Source organism: Rhinoderma darwinii, chromosome 1, assembly GCF_050947455.1.
Source record: "Rhinoderma darwinii isolate aRhiDar2 chromosome 1, aRhiDar2.hap1, whole genome shotgun sequence".
NCBI classification, from domain to species: Eukaryota; Metazoa; Chordata; class Amphibia; order Anura; family Rhinodermatidae; genus Rhinoderma; species Rhinoderma darwinii.
In genome coordinates, this window is record NC_134687.1 from 455,217,201 (window position 1) to 455,237,604 (window position 20,404).

The 20,404-nt window shown below is 42.1% G+C and overlaps 1 protein-coding gene across 1 annotated transcript; it reads left to right on the forward strand.

Annotated features, from left to right (window-relative positions):
- The first annotated feature begins 9,226 nt into the window (after window positions 1-9,226).
- Window positions 9,227-18,461, forward strand: GP1BB (glycoprotein Ib platelet subunit beta). Its single transcript, XM_075854329.1, has 2 exons — window positions 9,227-9,306; window positions 16,735-18,461. The coding sequence occupies exon 2, from the start codon at window positions 16,752-16,754 to the stop codon at window positions 17,373-17,375; it is 624 nt and encodes a 207-aa protein (XP_075710444.1). The 5' UTR covers window positions 9,227-9,306; window positions 16,735-16,751; the 3' UTR covers window positions 17,376-18,461.
- The last annotated feature ends 1,943 nt before the right edge of the window (window positions 18,462-20,404 follow it).

The window sequence follows — 20,404 nt, forward strand, 5'->3', positions numbered from 1 at the left end:
GATCCGGTATCCGGTGATACCAGTTATGTTAAATTTTTTTTTACATTGCTTTTGGGGGGAAATGGGAAAAGCGTTTTTTTTGTAACTTTCAATATTGTTCTTTTTATATGTATAAAAAAACATTTATTTGAAACTGTATTTAACTTTTTTTTATCAGTCGCCTTAGGGGAATTGAACTAGCGATCATTGGATCGCTTGCACGATATACTGCAATATTAATGTATTGCAGTATATTATGATCGTTACAGGTTCCTAGCAGGGCTTAATAGGAGCACAAAGATGGCAGACCTGGGCGCCTCCATAAGGCCCCTGGCTGCCATAACAACCATTTACACTCTGTGATCGTGTAGCAGGGGGTGTGGGACTTCGGAGGGTTCCACCCCCACATTCTATAGCTATTGACTGTGAAATCTAAGGGGTTAAACAGGCGGAATCCCACTCGTTGCAATGAAGTGTTGGCTAAAACATACAGCCGACACGCTCAATTTATGTAGCGTGTGAGCTATTGACTTCAAGCTAACATCTGCCCGCAACGTTTTTTTGCAGCAAAAAACACCACAAAAAATGCTGTTTGTGAATCCACCCTAGGTGTATGTTCCCATACACAGTATACACGGAATTTCTGCAACGGAAAATTTTCAGAGAAATCTCAAGAAAACGCAGATAAATCTGTCACAAAACTTGCTTTGGAAATGCTGCGTTTTTACCTGACAATTTCATGTTAAAGATTAATTATAGCAAAGTATATGGGCACTTGTGGATTTTCAGCGACCTTTAGGGCACGTTCAGACGTGGCGGAATTTCTGTGGAATTCCGCTACGGACAGTCCGCACTGGAAATCCGCAGCAGACAGTTTGTCCATTAGTTTCCACACCTTTTTAGTTATCTTCGTGCAGACGTTGCGGAAAACTCCGCTGTGGACCATAGGCTGCGGTGCAGAATTTTCTGTCCGCAGCATACACTGTCTGTTGCGGACTTGATGCGTACTTGTTGCGGAATTTCTCCATTGACTTCAATGGAGTTTCAAAATTACGCAATGAAATCCGCAGATGTAACGTGTGTTGCGTTGCGGATTGCTTTCTGGAACAGGATATTTCATCATTCTGGCTGGACCTATGTGTGTCGAGGTCTATAGCCAGACTGAGATGGAATGTTTGAAAGAGAGCAGGGTGTGATCTGCACCTGAATCCGCAACGACAAATCCGCAGCATTTTACTTAACATTTAGCCAAATCCGCAACGGAATCTGTAGCGCTGATTATGTTCGGCATTGATGCGGACAGTGTCTGCAGAATTCCACCACGTCTGAAGATGCCCTTACTGTGTTTGAACTGTGTAAACGCTGCAAAAACTGGAGCAATACAAATCTGTTGTGGAATTTCTGCTTCCCATTCAAGTCTATGGGCCACACACGCAGCATCTCCGCACTAAACCAGAAGCATAAATTAATATGCTGCAAAATTCGCACCACAGAACACTTTTTGCACGGTTTTTCTGAGGGTTTTTTTTTCGCAGCTTGTGGCTGAGATTTGCTCAATCTCATTGAATTTGCTGCTACTGTAAATGCTGCGGAATTTTCGCAATGAATTCCGTTGTGGAGATTTTGGTGCAGATGTTGTACTTGCTGCAGAAACAACTCAATTCAGATGAATGGAACTAATTTTCAGTTGCAAATATTCTTGCAAAAAAATCTGCAGCCTCGGGGGCAAAACTGCAATGTCTGAATACACCCTAAGGCTATGTTCACACAGGGCGGATACGTGCAGTTTTTCATCCAGAATGTCCACATAGGAAAACGGCAGGTTAAATTTTTTAAAAAAAAGCCTATACTTACCAGTAGTCATGGCGACTTGTCCCTCTGACATCCTGCAGCTCGGCCTCTTGGGATGATGTTTTATCCCATGTGACCACTGCAGCCTGTGATTGGCTGCAGCAGTCACATGGGATAAAACGTCATCCCTGGGGGCCAGCTGGACGCAGAAACAGAGAAATCTGGGTAAGTATATTCAATAGGGAAAACTTGTAAACAGAAAACCAACTATTCCACAGCATAAATTGACATGCTGCGATTAAAAAAACCTGGATTAAAAAATCTCATCCACTCTGCTGCTATTGTATTACGCTGCAGATTTTCCGCATTGAAAAATCTGCAGTATTTCCGCTACATGTAGACATACTCTTAGGCCGGGCTCCCACGTAGTGTAAAAGCTGCGGAATTTCCGCAACGGGATTGTTTGCGTAAATTCCGCAGCATGTACAGTAGCAGCAAAGTGGATGAGATTTAGAAAATCTCATGCCCACGCTGCGGAAAAAAACCATAACGTGATATGTGATGCGCAATTTAATTTCCATTTATGCCGCGTTTCTGTTGATTTTCCGTTGCGGGTTTTCCCCTTTGGCTGGGTTCAGACGACCTATTTTCACGCGTAAACGAGGCGTATTATGCCTCGATTTACGCCTGAAAATAGGGCTACAATACGTCGGCAAACATCTGCCCATTCATTTGAATGGATTTGCTGAAGTACTGTGCAGACGACCTGTAATTTACGCGTCGTCGTTTGACAGCTGTCAAATGACGACGCGTAAATTGACTGCCTCGGCAAAGAAGTGCAGGGCACTTCTTTGCAACGTAATTTGAGCCGTTCTCTATTGAACTCAATGAAGAGCAGCTCAAGATTTACGAGCGTCACAGACGCCTCGCATAATACGAGGAGGAGGAATTACGGCTGAAACGAGGCAGCTGTTTTCTCCTCATAACAGTCTGTCATTTCAGCCGTAAAAGCCTCTCATCGTGTGCACATACCCTTTGAATTCAATGGAAATCAAAACCCGCAACAGTAAGCCAAGCATTGCGACTTTTGTGGCGTAATCGCAGCATTTACGCCGCAAAAATCGTAATGGCAGAAGAAAAAAAAATCATATTTACCCAGAACGCCATCCTTCTTCCTGCAGTCCGGCCTCCTGGGATGACATGGCATCCTATGTGACTGCTGCAGCCAATCACAGGCTGCAGTGTCAGATGGCCTGCAACGTCATCCAGGAAGGCCGGAGCGGACATCAGAGGAGGGAGGGGTTAAGTATGAACGGCTTCCTTCTGCAGCGGATTTTTCGAATGGAAAGTCCTGTGGGTTCCAGGTCGGACACGCTGCGTGATTTTTACGCAGCGTATCCGTACTATGCATGGGCGGATTATAATGAGGGCAATCTGGACAAGTGCCCGGGGCCCGAGGCTGGAAGGGCGCCCAGTTCGCCCCGGTTCTCCTGTACCGGCTGTTACATTTACAGCCGGTTCAGAGAACCGGAGTGAAGCGGGACCTCTCACCCAATTATATCCGCATCCTTAGGATGCAGATACAATTGCTTACTGTAGCGCTGGCGAGACAGGGAACTATCCGTTCCCTTCCTCCCCTTCGGCACCTTACTAATGACATAGTCGGCGCGATGATGTCATCACGCCGACTGCGCCATTACGCTGGATGACGCTGTCTGGTCTCTGACCAGTCCTGCGTCGCTGGAGGAAGAAGGGGGAACTGGGACAGATGAGAATGTTTTTTTTTTTGCTTTGGGCAGCGTTGGGAGTAAAAGATGCAGGGGGCATTATCTACAGAGGACATTTTAAGTGGCGCTATCTACAGGGGTCAATATCTATTTAGGGCATTGTAACTGGCACAATCTACAGGGGGCATTATCTACAGAGTACATTCTATCTGGCGCTATCTACAGGGGTCATTATCTACATAGGGCATTGTAACTGGTGCTATCTACAGGGGTCATTATCTACATGGGGCATTGTAACTGGCACAATCTACAGGGGGCATTATCTACAGAGTGCATTCTAACTGGCGAGATCTACAGGGGTCATTATCTACATAGGGCATTGTAAATGGCACTATCTACAGGGGTCATTATCTACATAGGGCATTGTAACTGGCACTATCTACAGGGGACATTATCTACAGAGGGCATTGTAACTGGCACTATCTACAGGATACATTATCTACAGAGGGCATTGTAACTGGCACTATCTACAGGGGACATTATCTACAGAGGGCATTGTAACTGGCACTATCTACAGGAAACATTATCTAAAAAGGGCATTGTAACTAGCACTATCTACAGGGGACATTATCTACAGAGGGCATTGTAACTAGCGCTATCTACGGGGACATTATCTAAAAAGGGCATTGTAACTGGCACTATCTACAGGGGACATTATCTACCGGGGGCATTGTAACTAGCGCTATCTACGGGGGACATTATCTAAAAAGTAATGATAGATAAAAGAAAAAAGGACACGGCGCCAGAAGAGATTTGTTTTTCCAGGGAAACAAAATATGTGCTTCCTTTTCCAAATTGCAAATACTGGCAGGTAAATGCAAAGAGGTGCAAGCTGCTGCCGATCCCCAAACGCAAACACCTAAAGGAGTTGCCTTGATGAAACTTGTTAAGAAAATAAAATAAAAAAGAGGGATACTGTAGGCGCTGCTTGGTTGATAAAAGTTGGTTTATTGCATAAAAGCAAGGTAAACAGATTGCTACGCGTTTCAACGCCGGGCTTGCGTCTTCCTCAGGCGGATAACCAAGACGCCAGTCCGGCATCCCTCTTTTTTATTTTATTTTATTTACAATTATCTAAAAAGGGCATTGTGACTGTCGCTATCTACAGGTGGCATTGTTAGTATGTGTGGTGTTTTACTTTACAGAGTTTGACACAATTTTATTCAGGGGCACAGTGTATAATACTATTATTTTCAGGGGCAGGACGCAGTGTATAGTACTATTATATTCAGGGGTGCAGTGTATGGTAGTATTATATGCAGGGGCGCAGTGTATAGTACTACTATATTCAGGGGCACAGTGTATAGTACTATTATATTCAGGAGTACAGTGTATAGTACTATTATATTCAGAAGTACAGTGTATAAGTACTATTATATTCAGGAGTACATTGTACAGTACTATTATATTCAGGAGCACAGTGTATAGTACTATTATATTCAGGAGCACAATGTATAGTACCATTATATTCAGGAGTACAGTGTATAGTACTATTATATTCAGGAGCATAGTGTATAGTACTATTATATTCAGGAGTACAGTGTATAGTACTATTATATTCAGGAGTACAGTGTATAGTACTATTATATTCAGGAGTGCAGTGTATGGTACTATTATATTCAGGAGTACAGTGTATAGTACTATTATATTCAGGAGCGCAGTATATGGTACTATATTCAGGAGTACAGTGTATAGTACTATTATATTCAGGGGTGCAGTGTATAGTACTATTATATTCAGGGGCACAGTGTATAGTACTATTATATTCAGGAGCACAGTGTATAGTACCATTATATTCAGGAGCACAGTGTATAGTACCATTATATTCAGGAGTACAGTGTATAGTACTATTATATTCAGGAGCACAGTGTATGGTACTATTATATTCAGGAATGCAGTGTATAGTACTATTATCTTCAGGAGTACAGTGTATGGTACTATTATATTCAGGAGCGCAGTGTATGGTACTATTATATTCAGGAGCGCAGTGTATGGTACTATTATATTCAGGTGTACAGTGTATAGTACTATTATATTCAGGGGTGCAGTGTATAGTACTATTATATTCAGGAGTACAGTGTATAGTACTATTATATTCACGGGTGCAGTGTATGGTATGATTATATTCAGGAATGCAGTGTATAGTACTATTATATTCAGGAGTACAGTGTATAGTACTATTATATTCACGGGTGCAGTGTATGGTATGATTATATTCAGGAATGCAGTGTATAGTACTATTATATTCAGGAGTACAGTGTATAGTTCTATTATATTCAGGAGTACAGTGTATAGTACTATTATATTCAGGAGCACAGTGTATAGTACTATTATATTCAGGAGCACAGTGTATAATACTATTGTATGCAGGAGTACAGTGTATGGTATGGAGTGCAGTGTATAGTACTCTTATATTCAGGAGTACAGTGTATAGTACTATTATATTCAGGAGCACAGTGTATAATACTATTATATACAGGAGTACAGTGTATGGTACTATTATATTCAGGAGTGCAGTTTATGGTACTATTATAGTCAGGAGTACAGTGTATAGTACTATTATATTCAGGAGCGCAGTGTATAGTACTATTATATTCAGGAGCGCAGTGTATAGTACTATTATATTCAGGAGCGCAGTATATAGTACTATTATATTCAGGAGCACAGTGTATAGTACTATTCTATTCAGGTGTACAGTGTATAGTATTATTATATTCAGGAGCGTAGTGTATAGTACTATTATATTCAGGAGCACAGTGTATAGTACTATTATATTCAGGAGTACAGTGTATAGTACTATTATATTCAGGAGTACAGTGTATAGTATTATTATATTCAGGAGCGCAGTGTATAGTACTATTATCTTCAGGAGCACAGTGTATACTACCATTATATTCAGGAGCACAGTGTATAGTACTATTATATTCAGGAGCATAGTGTATAGCACTATTATATTCAGGAGTACGGTGTATAGTACTATAATATTCAGGGGCACAGTTTATGATACTATTATATTTAGAAGCATAGAGTGTGGCATCATGAGAAATTGAATCTTCATTTATAGGTGCGGAAATTTTGGAAAAGTGAGGAGCTGAAGAAATTTGAGCTGCAAACTGCAGAAATGGGCCGTGCCCGGAAGAAGTCTGGACCGGATGGAGAGAAAAAAGAGAAAAAGAACAAAAAAGAATCTGAGACATCACCTGTGAGTCACTCAATGTAAATGTTTATTCTCCCTGTGACTGATTAGTACTGTAGTCACTGTATGATCTGCAATGAGGTGACGGATGGTAGCATTCTTTTTTGTTAAATAGCAACTCTCAGCATAACCTAACCATTGTTCAGGCTATACTGGGAGCTGTTGTTTTATGTCGTACAAATTTATACAGCAGGGGTTAAACTGAATTTGCACATGATCTCTGTACTGAACTGTATTTGTTCTGGTGCTGTATATATGTACTGAGCTTGGTTCTGGGTCTGTATATTTGTACTGAGCTTTGTTCTGGTGTGGTATATATGTACTGAGCTTGGTTCTGGTGTGGTATATATGTACTGAGCTCGGTTATGTTGCTGCATATATGTACTGCACTTTGTTCTGGGTCTGAGAAGGTAAATATATACAGTAAAAACTAAACCCAAAAAACATGGAGGAATCTCAGTTTTTTCCAATTCACCCATTATATGGTACTTTACATGGTGCCAATAAAAAGTATTTTGCTTTTTCTCTTCTGTATGGCTCATTCTGCTTTTACAGCTAATTCAAAACTGTGCCAGATTTGTGGCCGCCTAAACAGAAATCTGCAAATATATACGGTAAAGCGTCTTCAGAGTTCTGTCTTCAGAGTTCGTGGGGGGGGGGGCAGACTTGAAAAAGTGCCCGGGGGCCCATGGTACTATTAATCCGCCCCTGGTACCATGGGAACACGGCCTTAGGGTATTTTCACACGTGACAGATTTGTTACAGAAATTTCTGTGAATGAAAATGTGTTCCTTACATGAATTGTTTCGCAAACAGGTGCATGGATTTCTGAAACAAGTGTGTAATTATACCCCTGAAGTGAATTGTGCAAAATACCCACTTTTTCAGGTATGTCTATGTTTTTTATATAAACATTAGGCTACGATCACACAGGGCTCATACGCTGCATAAAGGTACACAGCGTATCTGCCATCGGCCGTACGGAATTCCATCAGAAAAAACGCACCAAATTGTGGTGCAGGTTTTCTTCCGCAATGTCCGCTGTGGAAAACTGCACGTAAAAAAACCCCAAAACACATATACTACATACCCTCTGACGTCCTGCAGACCGGCCTCCTGGGATGACGTTTTATCCCATGTAACCGCTGCAGACTGTGATTGGCTGCAGCGGTCACATGGGATAAATCGTAAACCCAGGAGACCAGCCTGGATGAAGAAGCACAGAATTCTGAGTAAATATAAGATTGTTTTTTTTAAATTTGCATTTTTTGCGACGGAATCGCAGCTTTTCTGCCGCAAAAAAAGCAACATTTGCTATTTGTTGCGGGTTTTACCTCCTATTGAATTCAATGGTGAAAACCGGCAACACAAAAGCAGCGATTACGCAAATGCAACTTTAGTGCTGCAAATTAAATAAAAGACATCGCAGGTCAATTTCTGAGCATTTTTTCCGCTCAGTATTTACACAGCGTGTGGATGTGTTTTGTTCAAATCTCATCCACTTTGCTGCTACTGTATTATGCTGCGGATTTTCTGCATGAAGTACATTTCGGAAAAACTGCAGTATTTTTTGCAACGTGTGAACTTGGCCTTACTGCAAACATCATGCATCATGTATGTGTATGTTTTATATGTACCAAATAGCATCAGTCATGATATAATGTACAGAGTGGGAATTAATAGGCACTTCGGAATGAGAAAGACGATTTTGTATACAATAAAGTAAAATGTTTAATCAGTTCCAAAAGAGGAAACATTTCAGGAGCAAAGAAGGACAGAAGGATTTGGGTTGAAAGTGGAGACTGCCCCTAAAGAAGAGGTTTACAGATCATACGACCGCTGTGCCACTCGGGCCGTTTTTGACGGCATCCGAGTGGCACCCGATAGTCTTCACTGACTCATTCACTTTAGCGGGTGAATCGGGTCCGTGAAACATTATATGAGTCTCCGATCCGAGGAAAGATAGGACATGTTCTATCTTTACTCAGATCACTGACGGGAGGGACTGTAACATATTGAATAACGCTTGTCCTTAGGACCTGTTCACAATGAGTTTTTCGCAGCTGATTTTGACGCGGAAATTGCGTCGGAATCAGCGCCAAAAAAACACCCCAAATGAAGAAACGACAGAAAAATAAAAGATAATATTATGTGAAGTTCTTGTATGTTTGTGAAATGCATTTGAGACACAAGTAGCTTTGCCAGGATTTTTCAACATAGGCTCTGGCCTTCCTTTCATTCTTATGTTAACCTGAATGGCGAAAACAGTACACACAGTATACAACAGATACAATTGTAATCTCTTATACCTAGAATTGGGACATTCGCCTTCATTATCAGGCTCTTGCTGTTTATAATATTTGCTTGTGCCCATTGCTGCGTGATCATGAATGGGTGTGACTTGTGCAGGAAAGGGTTAAATTTCCTGCCCTGGATACATTTAAACCCTTCTGCCTTCTTATCATTCCCTGACACTTTGCTGTTATCATTCAGCAGCGTCATCACCAGCGCAGTCACTGTCCCTGGGGACTGGATAATTCCGACAGCACGGGGGTAAGTCCATTTCATATCTTGCCTTATTCTATTTTTATAGGGTTCAGGAATTTTACTAATGAGAATAAATACCAGTTTATAAAGAACTAATTATATGCAATAATGGATTTCAAGCTCGAAAACACAATTAAAAGATTTCCTAGCCTATAAGCCCCAAGTATTGGAAGTATTAAAGAAACAGAATTGTGCCATGTTCTATCGGATGCCATATAACGCATATATTCTTCCTATTACTTCTGGAGGGAAGAATACCGCTGTAATATGGCGCTATATAGAGGCACCATACGACAGCACAGACTGCTCACTCCACGTGCCCCCATACAGCCTACTCCACACGACTCTTGAATACAGGCAATTATAAAGTGTACACATTTCTTAAACGGTTGCATTTTGTCTATTATATGATTATAATTATATGTTTGATATATGGTGGTAGTTAGTACGCCAGACTTGTAATTGCTAATTCTTAAATTTTGCCATGATTTGGAGTGGAAAAACAGCAGCAGCTACGTATGTGAATGAGATTTGTAAACATTTTGCATTTGTAATTTTTGCATGTGATATTACAATTTTCCATCGTAGCAGTTCCAGGGACATTTATTTTACTTGCCCATTATTTGAAGACTTTTTTAAAAGTTGCGTTTCATAAGTGTGTGTAAGTCTTAACCAAGCAGTAAGCTACACCTACTTTTCACATTGCGCAAATGTTACTAAATTCTAGTGCAAATGGTTAATAAATATGTCACACAGCAAATAAGAAACACTATTAGGCCTCCTTCACACATAGAAAATGTCTTGCAATTTAAACTGCGCCAAAAAATGCATCTAAATACACTAGCGGTTTTCAAATGTATCATGAGGGTTTAGTGGCATTTTTTGCTGCGTTTGGGAAAAAATGCAACTAACCAGAAAATTGTCTAAAAAATGGCACAAACCAAAACGCAATTGTATGTAGTGCATATGATATTTTATTATAGACTTTAAAGAGGCTCTGTCACCAGTTTCATACTTCCCTATCTCCAGGATATTTAATCTCTCTTGTCCCGAACGTGAAGCCATGAGAGAGTATATCCAGGAATGCCTGGCCAAGGGTTACATTCGCCCCTCTACTTCGCCAGTAGGTGCTGGCTTCTTCTTCGTAGGGAAGAAGGATGGTGGTCTTAGGCCGTGCATTGATTACCGAAACTTGAATAAGGTCACTGTAAGGAACCAGTATCCCCTTCCTTTGATTCCTGATCTCTTCAATCAGGTTCAGGGGGCCCAATGGTTCTCTAAGTTTGATCTTCGGGGGGCTTATAACCTTATCCGAGTCAGAGAGGGGGATGAGTGGAAGACTGCGTTTAACACGCCCGAAGGTCATTTCGAATACCTCGTCATGCCCTTTGGGTTGTGTAATGCTCCCGCGGTCTTCCAGAATTTCATAAATGAGATTTTAAGAGACTACCTGGGGGTATTTCTTGTAGTGTACCTTGATGACATCCTAGTGTTTTCCAAGGACTGGTCCTCCCACATTGAGCATGTCAGGAAGGTGCTCCAGGCCCTTCGGTAAAACAAACTGTTTGCTAAAACCGAAAAATGTGTGTTTGGGGTGCAGAAGATACAATTTTTGGGTCAAATCCTCACTCCTCATGAATTCCGCATGGCCCCTGCCAAGGTTCAGGCTGTGGCGGAATGGGTCCAACCTGCCTCCCTGAAGGCGTTACAGTGCTTCCTGGGGTTTGCTAATTATTACAGGAGATTTATTCCTAACTTCTCGGTCATCGCTAAGCCTCTTACGGATCTCACTCGCAAAGGTGCTGATCTCCTCCATTGGCCTCCAGAGGCGGTCCTGGCTTTTGAGATCTTTAAGAAGTGCTTTATCTCGGCCCCAGTGCTGATTCAGCCTAACCAAATGGAACCATTTATCGTGGAGGTTGACGCCTCCGAGGTGGGAGTTGGTGCTGTCTTGTCCCAGGGTACCAGGTCCCTCATCCATCTCCGTCCCTGTGCCTACTTCTCCAGGAAGTTCTCACCCACTGAGAGTAACTACGACATTGGCAACCGCGAACTCTTAGCCATTAAATGGGCATTTGAAGAGTGTCGCCACTTCCTGGAGGGGGCTAGGCACCAGGTTATGATCCTTACCGACCACAAGAATCTGGTTTTCCTAGAATCTGCCCGGAGGCTAAACCCGAGACAAGCTCGATGGACGTTATTTTTTTACTAGATTCAACTTTTTGGTCACCTATAGGGCTGGGTCTAAAAATATCCACTATTCTTGTTGCTCACGGGGTTGCCGTGGGCAACAGCCAATTTCCCTTAGCTTCTGTGTAACCTTGTCTGTCGTGCACTTAGTGAGCGTAGGGACCGTCGCCCAGTTGTACGCCGTCGCTTAGGACGGGCCGTTGCAAGTAGGCAGGGACTGAGTGGCGGGTAGATTAGGGCTCACCTGTCTGTCTCCCTACCCCGCCATTACAATTTCGGTGCAGATTCCACAATTTATATTCGGAAGCAAGTACGAGATGTGTGAATCCACTGTAATGGTTCTCCCCTCACAAACATCTCTCAGTGTTGCCAATGGAAGCTGAAGGTTGGGGAAACAGTAGCCCCTTTGTCCTAGAGATTGTGGTGGTCTCTGTTTACTGATCCCACTAATTACATATCCTGAAATGTCTCAATTATGTCAGAAGACGTTTTAGGCTGGATTCACAGGAGAAGGAAATGCTGCTTTTTTTTTTTTTGCAGCATTTCCATAGCATTACAACAGCAAAATACGCACATTTTGGGTCAGTTCACAAGTTTTATAAATACTGCAGATTTTCTGCAACGGAATTAGTTGCAGAAAATCTGCAGCAAATAGAGTAGCAGCAAAGTGGATGAAATAAAAGAAATCTCCACGCACTGCGTAAATACGGAGTGGAAACAACGCTCAAAAATTGACATGTGGTGCATATTTTTATTCCGCAGAATGTCAATTGTATTTGCTTTTTTGTTGCGAGTTTTCCCCTTTGAATTCAATGGGAGGTAAAACCCGCAACAAATAGCAGTTGTTACATTTTTTGTGGCGGGTTCTCATCGATTTTGCCACAAAAACTCAACTCAGAAAAAAAATTAAAAATCTTATACTTACCCAGGAGTCTGTTTTTTCGTCCAGGCCTGCCTCCTGGGGTAACGCTGGAGCCAATCACAGGCCGCAGCGGTCTCCAGGGTTTTCCGCAGCGGACATTCCAGGCGAAAAACTGCACCACAGTTTGGTGCTGTTTTTCGCCCGGAAATCCCCGGAACACAGGGCGGATACGCTGCGTGCTTTTACACAGCATATTCACCCCGTGTGAACTCAGCCTTTATGTGCATATTTTGCTGCTGATTATACCTTCTACAACAGAATGAGCATGCTGGGGTTTGGAAAAGACGCACCATGCTCTGATTTCCATCTGGAAAGTGTTTAGCAGCATGTGGTTGAGAGTAGTTCAAATATCATCCACATGGTTGTAACTGTAATAAACTGTAGATTTTCCGCACGAAAATTCGACGCAGAAAATCTGCAGCATTTCCATCCCGTGTGAAACCAGTCTTAGGCTATATTCACTTGGCCCACATTTATCAATATATTTACACTTTTTTTTTTACTCGTTTTTACAGCGTTTACAGCGTTTTGCTGCATTTTTCATGGCGTTTTTAATGGAATTTTTTGATGCGGTCAGATGTTACATTAAAAGAGTCTCTGTCACCAGTTTCATACTTCCCTATCTCCTACCTAATCTAATAGGCGCTGTGTTGCAGATAACTACTGTGTTTTTTTTGTTTTTTTTAAAACGATTAGCGACAATATTGTGTCAAACCAGGAGTGGACGAGGTACAAAACGCAGAGCAGGAGAATAGTGAACGAGCCGAGTCAAACCAGGAGTGAACGAGGTACAAAATGCAGAGCAGTAGAATAGTCAGTCAAGCCAGGGTCAATATGAAGCAGAAGACAAGTAGTAAGCAGCAGCAGCGGCGGAGCCAGGAAACAGACTGAAAGAAATCACAGGCAAAGGAGGAGCAGGAATTTAAGGTATAAATAGACAGAGGGCGGGAGCTAGCTCCGTCTGGCCAGGCTGTGATAGGCTCTCCCACTCCTCAGCCTCCCAGGCTGATTGGTGGAAGAAGGGGTCACTCGACCAGACTTAGGGGGGATTCACACGAGCGTGTATTGGGTCCGTGCGGGCCGCGTGGTTTTCACGCGCCACGCACAGACCAATACAAGTCTATGGGGCAGTACAGACAGTCCGTGCTTTTTGCGCAGCGTTTGTCAGCTGCGCAAAAAGCGCGACAGGCTCAATATCTCCGCGTATTTCGCGCATCACGCACCCATTGAAGTCAATGGGTGCGTGAAAGCCACGCAGGTCGCACGGAAGCACTTCCGTGCGAACCGACTGAAACAGCGCACCAGCTGTCAAAAGGATGAATGTAAACAGAAAAGCACCACGTGCTTTTCTGTTTCCAAACATCCAAACGGAGTGTCTTTGAGATGAGCGAACCCGGACAACCGAACCGAACTTCACCGGGTTCGGCCGAACTCGGCAAAAAAATTTCCGGTACGCGACGTCAGGAGATAGTCACTGTCCAGGGTGCTGAAAGAGTTAAACTGTTTCAGCATCATGGACAGTGATTTCCGATCCCAATATACATGAACCTGTAAAAAAAAATGAAGTTCTGACTTACCGATAACTCCCGGCTTCTTCCTCCAGTCTGACCTCCCGGGATGACAATTCAGTCCAAGTGACAGCTCCAGCCAATCACAGGCCAAGCACAGGCTGCAGCGGTCACATGGACTGCCGCGTCATCCAGGGAGGTGGGGCCCGATGTCAAGAGAGGCGCGTCACCAAAGACGCGTCACCAAGGCAACGGCCGGGAGGGAAGTTCTCGGTAAGTACGAACTTTTTCTTTTTTTTTAACAGGTTTCTCGCTATTGTGTTCGGCATTCACTGTCGAGGGTGCTGAAAGAGTTACTGCCGATCAGTTAGCACTTTCAGCACCTTGGACAGTGACGGGCGTCGACTAGCCTCATCTCTATGATGGCGGCTGCGCGAAAATCACGCAGCCGCGCATCATACACGGATGACACACGCAGCTGTCAAGTGTTTTTTGCGCGCGCAAAACGCAGCGTTTTTTGCGCGCGCAAAAACGCAACGTTCGTCTGAATCTGCCCTTAGGAGCAGGTGCAGAGTGAGTAACCACGGGCGTCGACACAGAAGCTGTGTCTGGCAGATTCTTTACATAAATTCTGCAACAAAGTAGAGTATAATGTTAGAATAACCCTATTCACTCACAGCATAAAAAATCTCCTGCGGATTGTACGGATTTTCAAACTCGCAGCATAACTTATTTGTTGCAGAGTTTTACCGCAGGTTTCATTAATTGCAATGCAAGGAATAAAAATCCATGGCTGACTTCTGCACTAATATCAACAATAAAATGCATGCATATTGTTGCATTGCAGATTTTGGTATGGATTTTTAGGCTGGTTCCACAGCGTAATTTTTACGCGATGTGTGGCCCTAGACCTAGGCTGAATTTACACGTGGCAGATTCTGTTTAAGGGTATGTTCATACGCTTAGCAAAAAACGTCTGAAAATACGGAGCTGTTTTCAAGGGAAAACAGCTCCTGATTTTCAGACGTTTTTTAAGCAACTTGCGTTTTTCGCTGCGTTTTTTACAGCCGTTTTTGGAGCTGTTTTCAATAGTCTATGAGAAAACGGCTCCAAAAACGTCCCAAGAAGTGTCCTGCACTTCTTTTGACAGCGACGCGTAAAATGACAGCTCGTCTGCACAGAACATCGTCTTTTCAGGCGTAATTCGAGGCGTAAAACGCCTCCATTACGTCTATAAAGAGGTCGTGTGCACATACCCTTAGAAATTTCTGCGACTTATAATCAGTTATATTCATCTGAATAATACTTGCAGAAATCCATACACCTGCTGCAGAAAAAAACAAAACGAATGGAATTGGTGTTCAGTTGCAGTAATTTCTGATACAAATTCTGCCATGTGTGAATCCACCCTTAGGCCTTGTTCACACAGTTCAGATTTTATTCAGATTTTTCATGCATTTTTTAAGACAAAAAACAGAATTGGATGCAGAAGAGGAGACACTTAAAGGCCTTTCTTTATATATTTCTTCTGTTTAGGTTCCATTTCTGTATTTGGCCTAAGGCCATGTTCAGACAAGGCAGAATTTTTCCGCTGCAAATGTTGGTGCAAATTTGGGGCAATTACGCAACGAATCTGCACCAACATTTGCATATTTGACAGGTAATTCAGACGTTGCAGATATCACAGCGGACTTGCCACAGATTTCAGTTTTTGCATTGCAAAGGCTGAAATCCGCAGTGAAATTCCGCTTCTTTTCCACAACAAACAGTGCATGCTGCGGAGGGAAAATTCTGCACCGCAGCCTAAATTCCGCAGTTATTTTCTGCAATGCCTGAACTAAGTTTCCTAAAAATGTATTGAAAGAAATGAAAAAAAACGTCTGCTGCAGAATTCCACTTTGGACTGTCCACAGCAGAATTCAACAGCAATTTCGCCAAATGTGAATGTGCCCTAAAAAACAAATGTGAAATCTGCATCAAATCTGCACTGTAAGAACAAGGCCATATAGTTTTATTGATTGATTTTAGCAATCGATGAAGCATTGCCTTGCAGAACCCCCCAAAAACGTCTGGTCTGAGGTTTACATTTCGGGGGTCTAGAGTCTGTATTCATTTAGGAGTTCTGGGCTCTGTATTTAGGGAGCCTGTATTTGTTTTATAGGTCTGGTCTAGCGTCTGTATTTTTTTTAGGTGGAATATATTTGTTTAGGTGATCTGGCGTCTGTATTCGTTTAGAAAACGTGAATATCACTCTTTAATGACTTGAAGAAATAAATGAAAACGTGAATTTATACACAATGACTGTCAAGTATCTCCCTTTGGAGATCCAACATTTTGGGAATTATGTTCTATTATGTAAAATAAATGTTTTACAGAAGGTTTAAAAATTATGTGTGGCCATATGTATGTCAGCCTATTTTTGCAGGAACGGCCATCTAATGTGTACAGAGGTGCCCCGACTCTCGCCTGACAGCAGATGTTGGAGGAGAGAAGGGTTGGACATGTTGTATTCCAACATGCCCGATCCTTTTGTTTGCAAAGAGATAAACTTCTGCCAGAGGAGTCTGGCAGCGGCTTTACTCCTTCTCCCTATTGAGTCAGGAGGAATACCTGTCTGCCGAACGAGCGTTCAGCCCACAGCTATCTGAAATGTGTGGCCAGCTCAGGGCTTTTCTGGTGACATTGGAGCACCACAGTTTTGTATTGTCCCGTTTAGGGCTCATGCACACGGCCGTATTGTGTCCCACTATGTGTTTATTTACAAACCTCTGAATTATTAAAATTTTTATTAACCGTAACATTTTATTATTTCAGACAAGACCATAAGGAGGATGATGATGCATTGGTTCTGGCTATCACCACTTCTAGTCTCTTTGATACCAGCGGTCTCTGGATGTCCCTCTCCTTGTAGCTGTAGCTCTGGAATTGTGGATTGCAGCTATAAAGGTCTAATCAGCAACTCCCTGCCGACCTCTTTTCCCGCTTCCACCCAGGTGATCCGTTTGGACCAGAACAACCTATTGTCTATTACTAATGGTCTTCTGGACCAGCTTCCAAATCTACGTGAGGTCTATCTTAAGCATAACCCTTGGCACTGTGACTGTGACATCCTTTATCTACGTAGTTGGCTGCAAGGACAGCAGGGTAAAGGACTGTACCGTGATGTGACTTGTGCCTCTCCTGAGCCACTGCAAGGCAGAGTTATCATGTACCTAACAGAGGATGAACTTGTGACCACCTGTCAATACTGGTACTGCAACCTTGCCTTGATCTCGCAGCTCTGCCTCTTTATCTTTATTGTAGTACAAGGCATTCTGCTAATCTTTATCATTCTCTCTTTGCGTCGTTTCCAGAGGATCGCTAGGGAAGCAAGGCGCACCGCCAAGGAGCTGCAACAAAGCTCTGAAACCTACACCTATGACAACATCCCATTGTGCAACTATGATAGGACCTAAAGAATAAAATCATTACACAAACAGGATTAAATACAGTAAAACTCCTTTAGTTCAGCAACCAATGGCCTGGAAACCTCAACAACAGTCCAGCATTTATGAAACGTTGTCCCAAAATCCATTTCAATCTTTCTTAATGGTCTGGAAATGTCACGGTCTACTTTAGGAAATCCGAACTCCAGAGAGAAGTAAGAAGTAAAGTTAAATACCAGAATATTGGAAATGAGCAAAAATATAGTTGGACCATCAAAGAGTCACCTGCCGAGGACTTCTGGGAGGAGAACGAAGAATTGATTTTTAAAATGAGTAATATCTATTCAATAATCTGCTGATTATACGACCAGCTCGTATTGCGGGTGCACGATTTTTTGACTTTTACTGTGTCAAAATAACTATATATGGTTAGGATAGTGCATGTGGGTATTGAGGTAAAAAACACAGATGTAGCAAAGTTTTTCTTGACTGATAACTTGCAGCGTGATATCACACAACAAAAGTCATTAAAAAAGTCAAGCTAAAGTTTCTTGCCACTGTGTATTTAATGCGTTAAGAGTCAAGTTGAAGAGTGCTACATTAGTGGGTATAATAACCAAGAGTGGACTACCTCCTTCGTAACAGTTTCAGTTAATACTGATTAGAGAGGCCGTGGCACACTGCATGGTTACAGAAAGCAGCTAGTCGTCTAGTGTGCTATGTACCATAATACCTTCTTCTTTTCACATATTCTAGTATTATGAACACAGCAGTTTGTATCTTTTAACAGTCTTTGACAATGTTCTAACAATAAGTATGTTAGATAGTTCAACTGGAGTAGTAATAGAGGTAGACATAACTGGCAAAGTGCCTCTTTGATGGTCTGTGCCCATGCATTTCACGGAAAACTAGATAAATAGTGCCAACAGGAGCCTCTATGTTATATGACCCATGTACAGTTGTTTATGCCCTCATTTGATATGTCTATTACGATTACAGTTCATCTTACTTCAAGTGGTCAATGGATGCTTCTTGTCTTATCTTGCCATTGCGGCTCAGGTACCAACCTCACAACTATGAAATAGGTTAGATCAGTGGTTCTCAAACTGGGAGGCAGGATTTACCAGTAAGGCGCCCTCTAGTTGTCGGTGAATTGCTGCTGGGGGGGCGGGGGGGGGGGGGTAGTTTTCACATAAGTGATCATAAGCTGCACAGACATTCCTGTGGTTGCACCAATCTCTGGTTTAGATAACCAAGGTAGTGATGGGCAGCACTGTAAGAGTATGCGGCATTATAACATATTCTGCACATGCTGGTAATGCACACAGCAGTATAGGGGTTGGTATTGGGTTTCTGACTAATAGTTCAACTTATAGTAAGCAATTTTTTTAAACCACCCACAATATACTGGGACCTACTGGGAATATTAGATCTTGGAAAATGTGCTCAGAAGACCTCTGCCTGCGTGTGTAAACGTAGAAACAGGCTGCGATGGAGGATCTTTCTGGACCAACCTTGCAATGGCCAAATTGGAAGTTCATTCAAAGTTAACTTGGATCTGACTGTTTATGGTCGACATGAAAGAACACAAAAGACTTATGTATCTCATACACAGGAATGTAACTACTTTGTTAAAATACATGCAGTACATATAATAGCAAAACCAAGAGGTTGCTTTTTCTTTATTGTCGCTAGATTCCTCTTTTAAGAATAACAGTAAAGTCATCAAAGCTACGGAGTAACACATATGAATTATGCAGTGACCAAAAGATGTTAAATAAATCAAAGCTATCTTATATTTTAAATTCTTCAATGTAGCAGGGCATTTTTTTTTTTTATGGCCCGGTGCCAAGAGCTGAACTGTATATTCTTGATGATGCTGCACTAAGGGTTTGTAAAGAGATGATGTCGATGTCTCCTGAGTCTATAGCTATTTTAACCTTCTCTCCACCGTCAATATACTTATTACCTCATGCTCTTATGGGAATGATAGATCCCTGCTAACTATAATGAGATTGAGGTCTTTTAATCCTTTTACTGTTGCTGGAAATGTAGATATTTCTGCCGTCTTTTAAAAATTGTGTTTTTATCAAGTTCTCTTGTCAATCTGTCATTGCCTGGGCTCAAAAGCAGGACCTTACACATGGACACCAGCAACACTAACAGTGACTTACTGGTTTCACTGCGATTTCTGCCTTAATACCATACATTATACTATAACTACATTATACTATAACTGACATTATAAGTCAAAAGTAAGAAAAAAAAATTCAAGTGTTCACACAAAAAAATATCATTCAGCTACCCTGACATTGAATTAAAATAATTTATGGCTCTCATAATGTGGCTAGTCGGTACGACTAACTAAGGCCCTTTCTCCTGCACGGCAGTGGCCCCGCAACTTGCTGTGCAGGGAACTGCCACACAGCCCAATTCACCTGAATCAGGCTGTGTTGCAAATCCTTGGACGGCTAGTGGCCAGGAGCAGCGCTGTGCAGAATGGCAGAGACCGTGGTTCTGGCGAGGGTTCTAGATGTTAAACCGCCACCAATGAGAATGAAATCCTCGTGATATGCCATAACATTCTATAATCGGAATACCCATTTAATTTAAGTCTTGAATACATACCTTTAAAAAGTGATGTATCGTCTATCAAACGGTCACTGCTATTTTTTAGCTCTTTTATAATAAAAATCTGTATCCATCCAGCCTAAACACTTATTAAATGGATGAACTAATTATATTTATCAGAACGCATAAAATTCTTTTCCAGATTTCTAGTTATTCACTATCTTGGAGCAAGCTACAGTTAATATGTGAGTAGCTGCAATGCTGGAAAAAAGCTTTTAGGTTGGGTTCACACAATATCTTAGTGTGTCCCGTTGCCCAAAAACACAAATTTGTACCACCGATTGCCATGGTTTTGCGGTGCCGTAATTGGCTGTGCATTTTTACAGGTGAAACACATATTTCTAATGTGTCTGTCCAAAGAAAAGTCACGACCATAAGTTTGAAAAAGTACAAAACAATGCTTTATTAACCCCTTCCCCCTGCTTGCA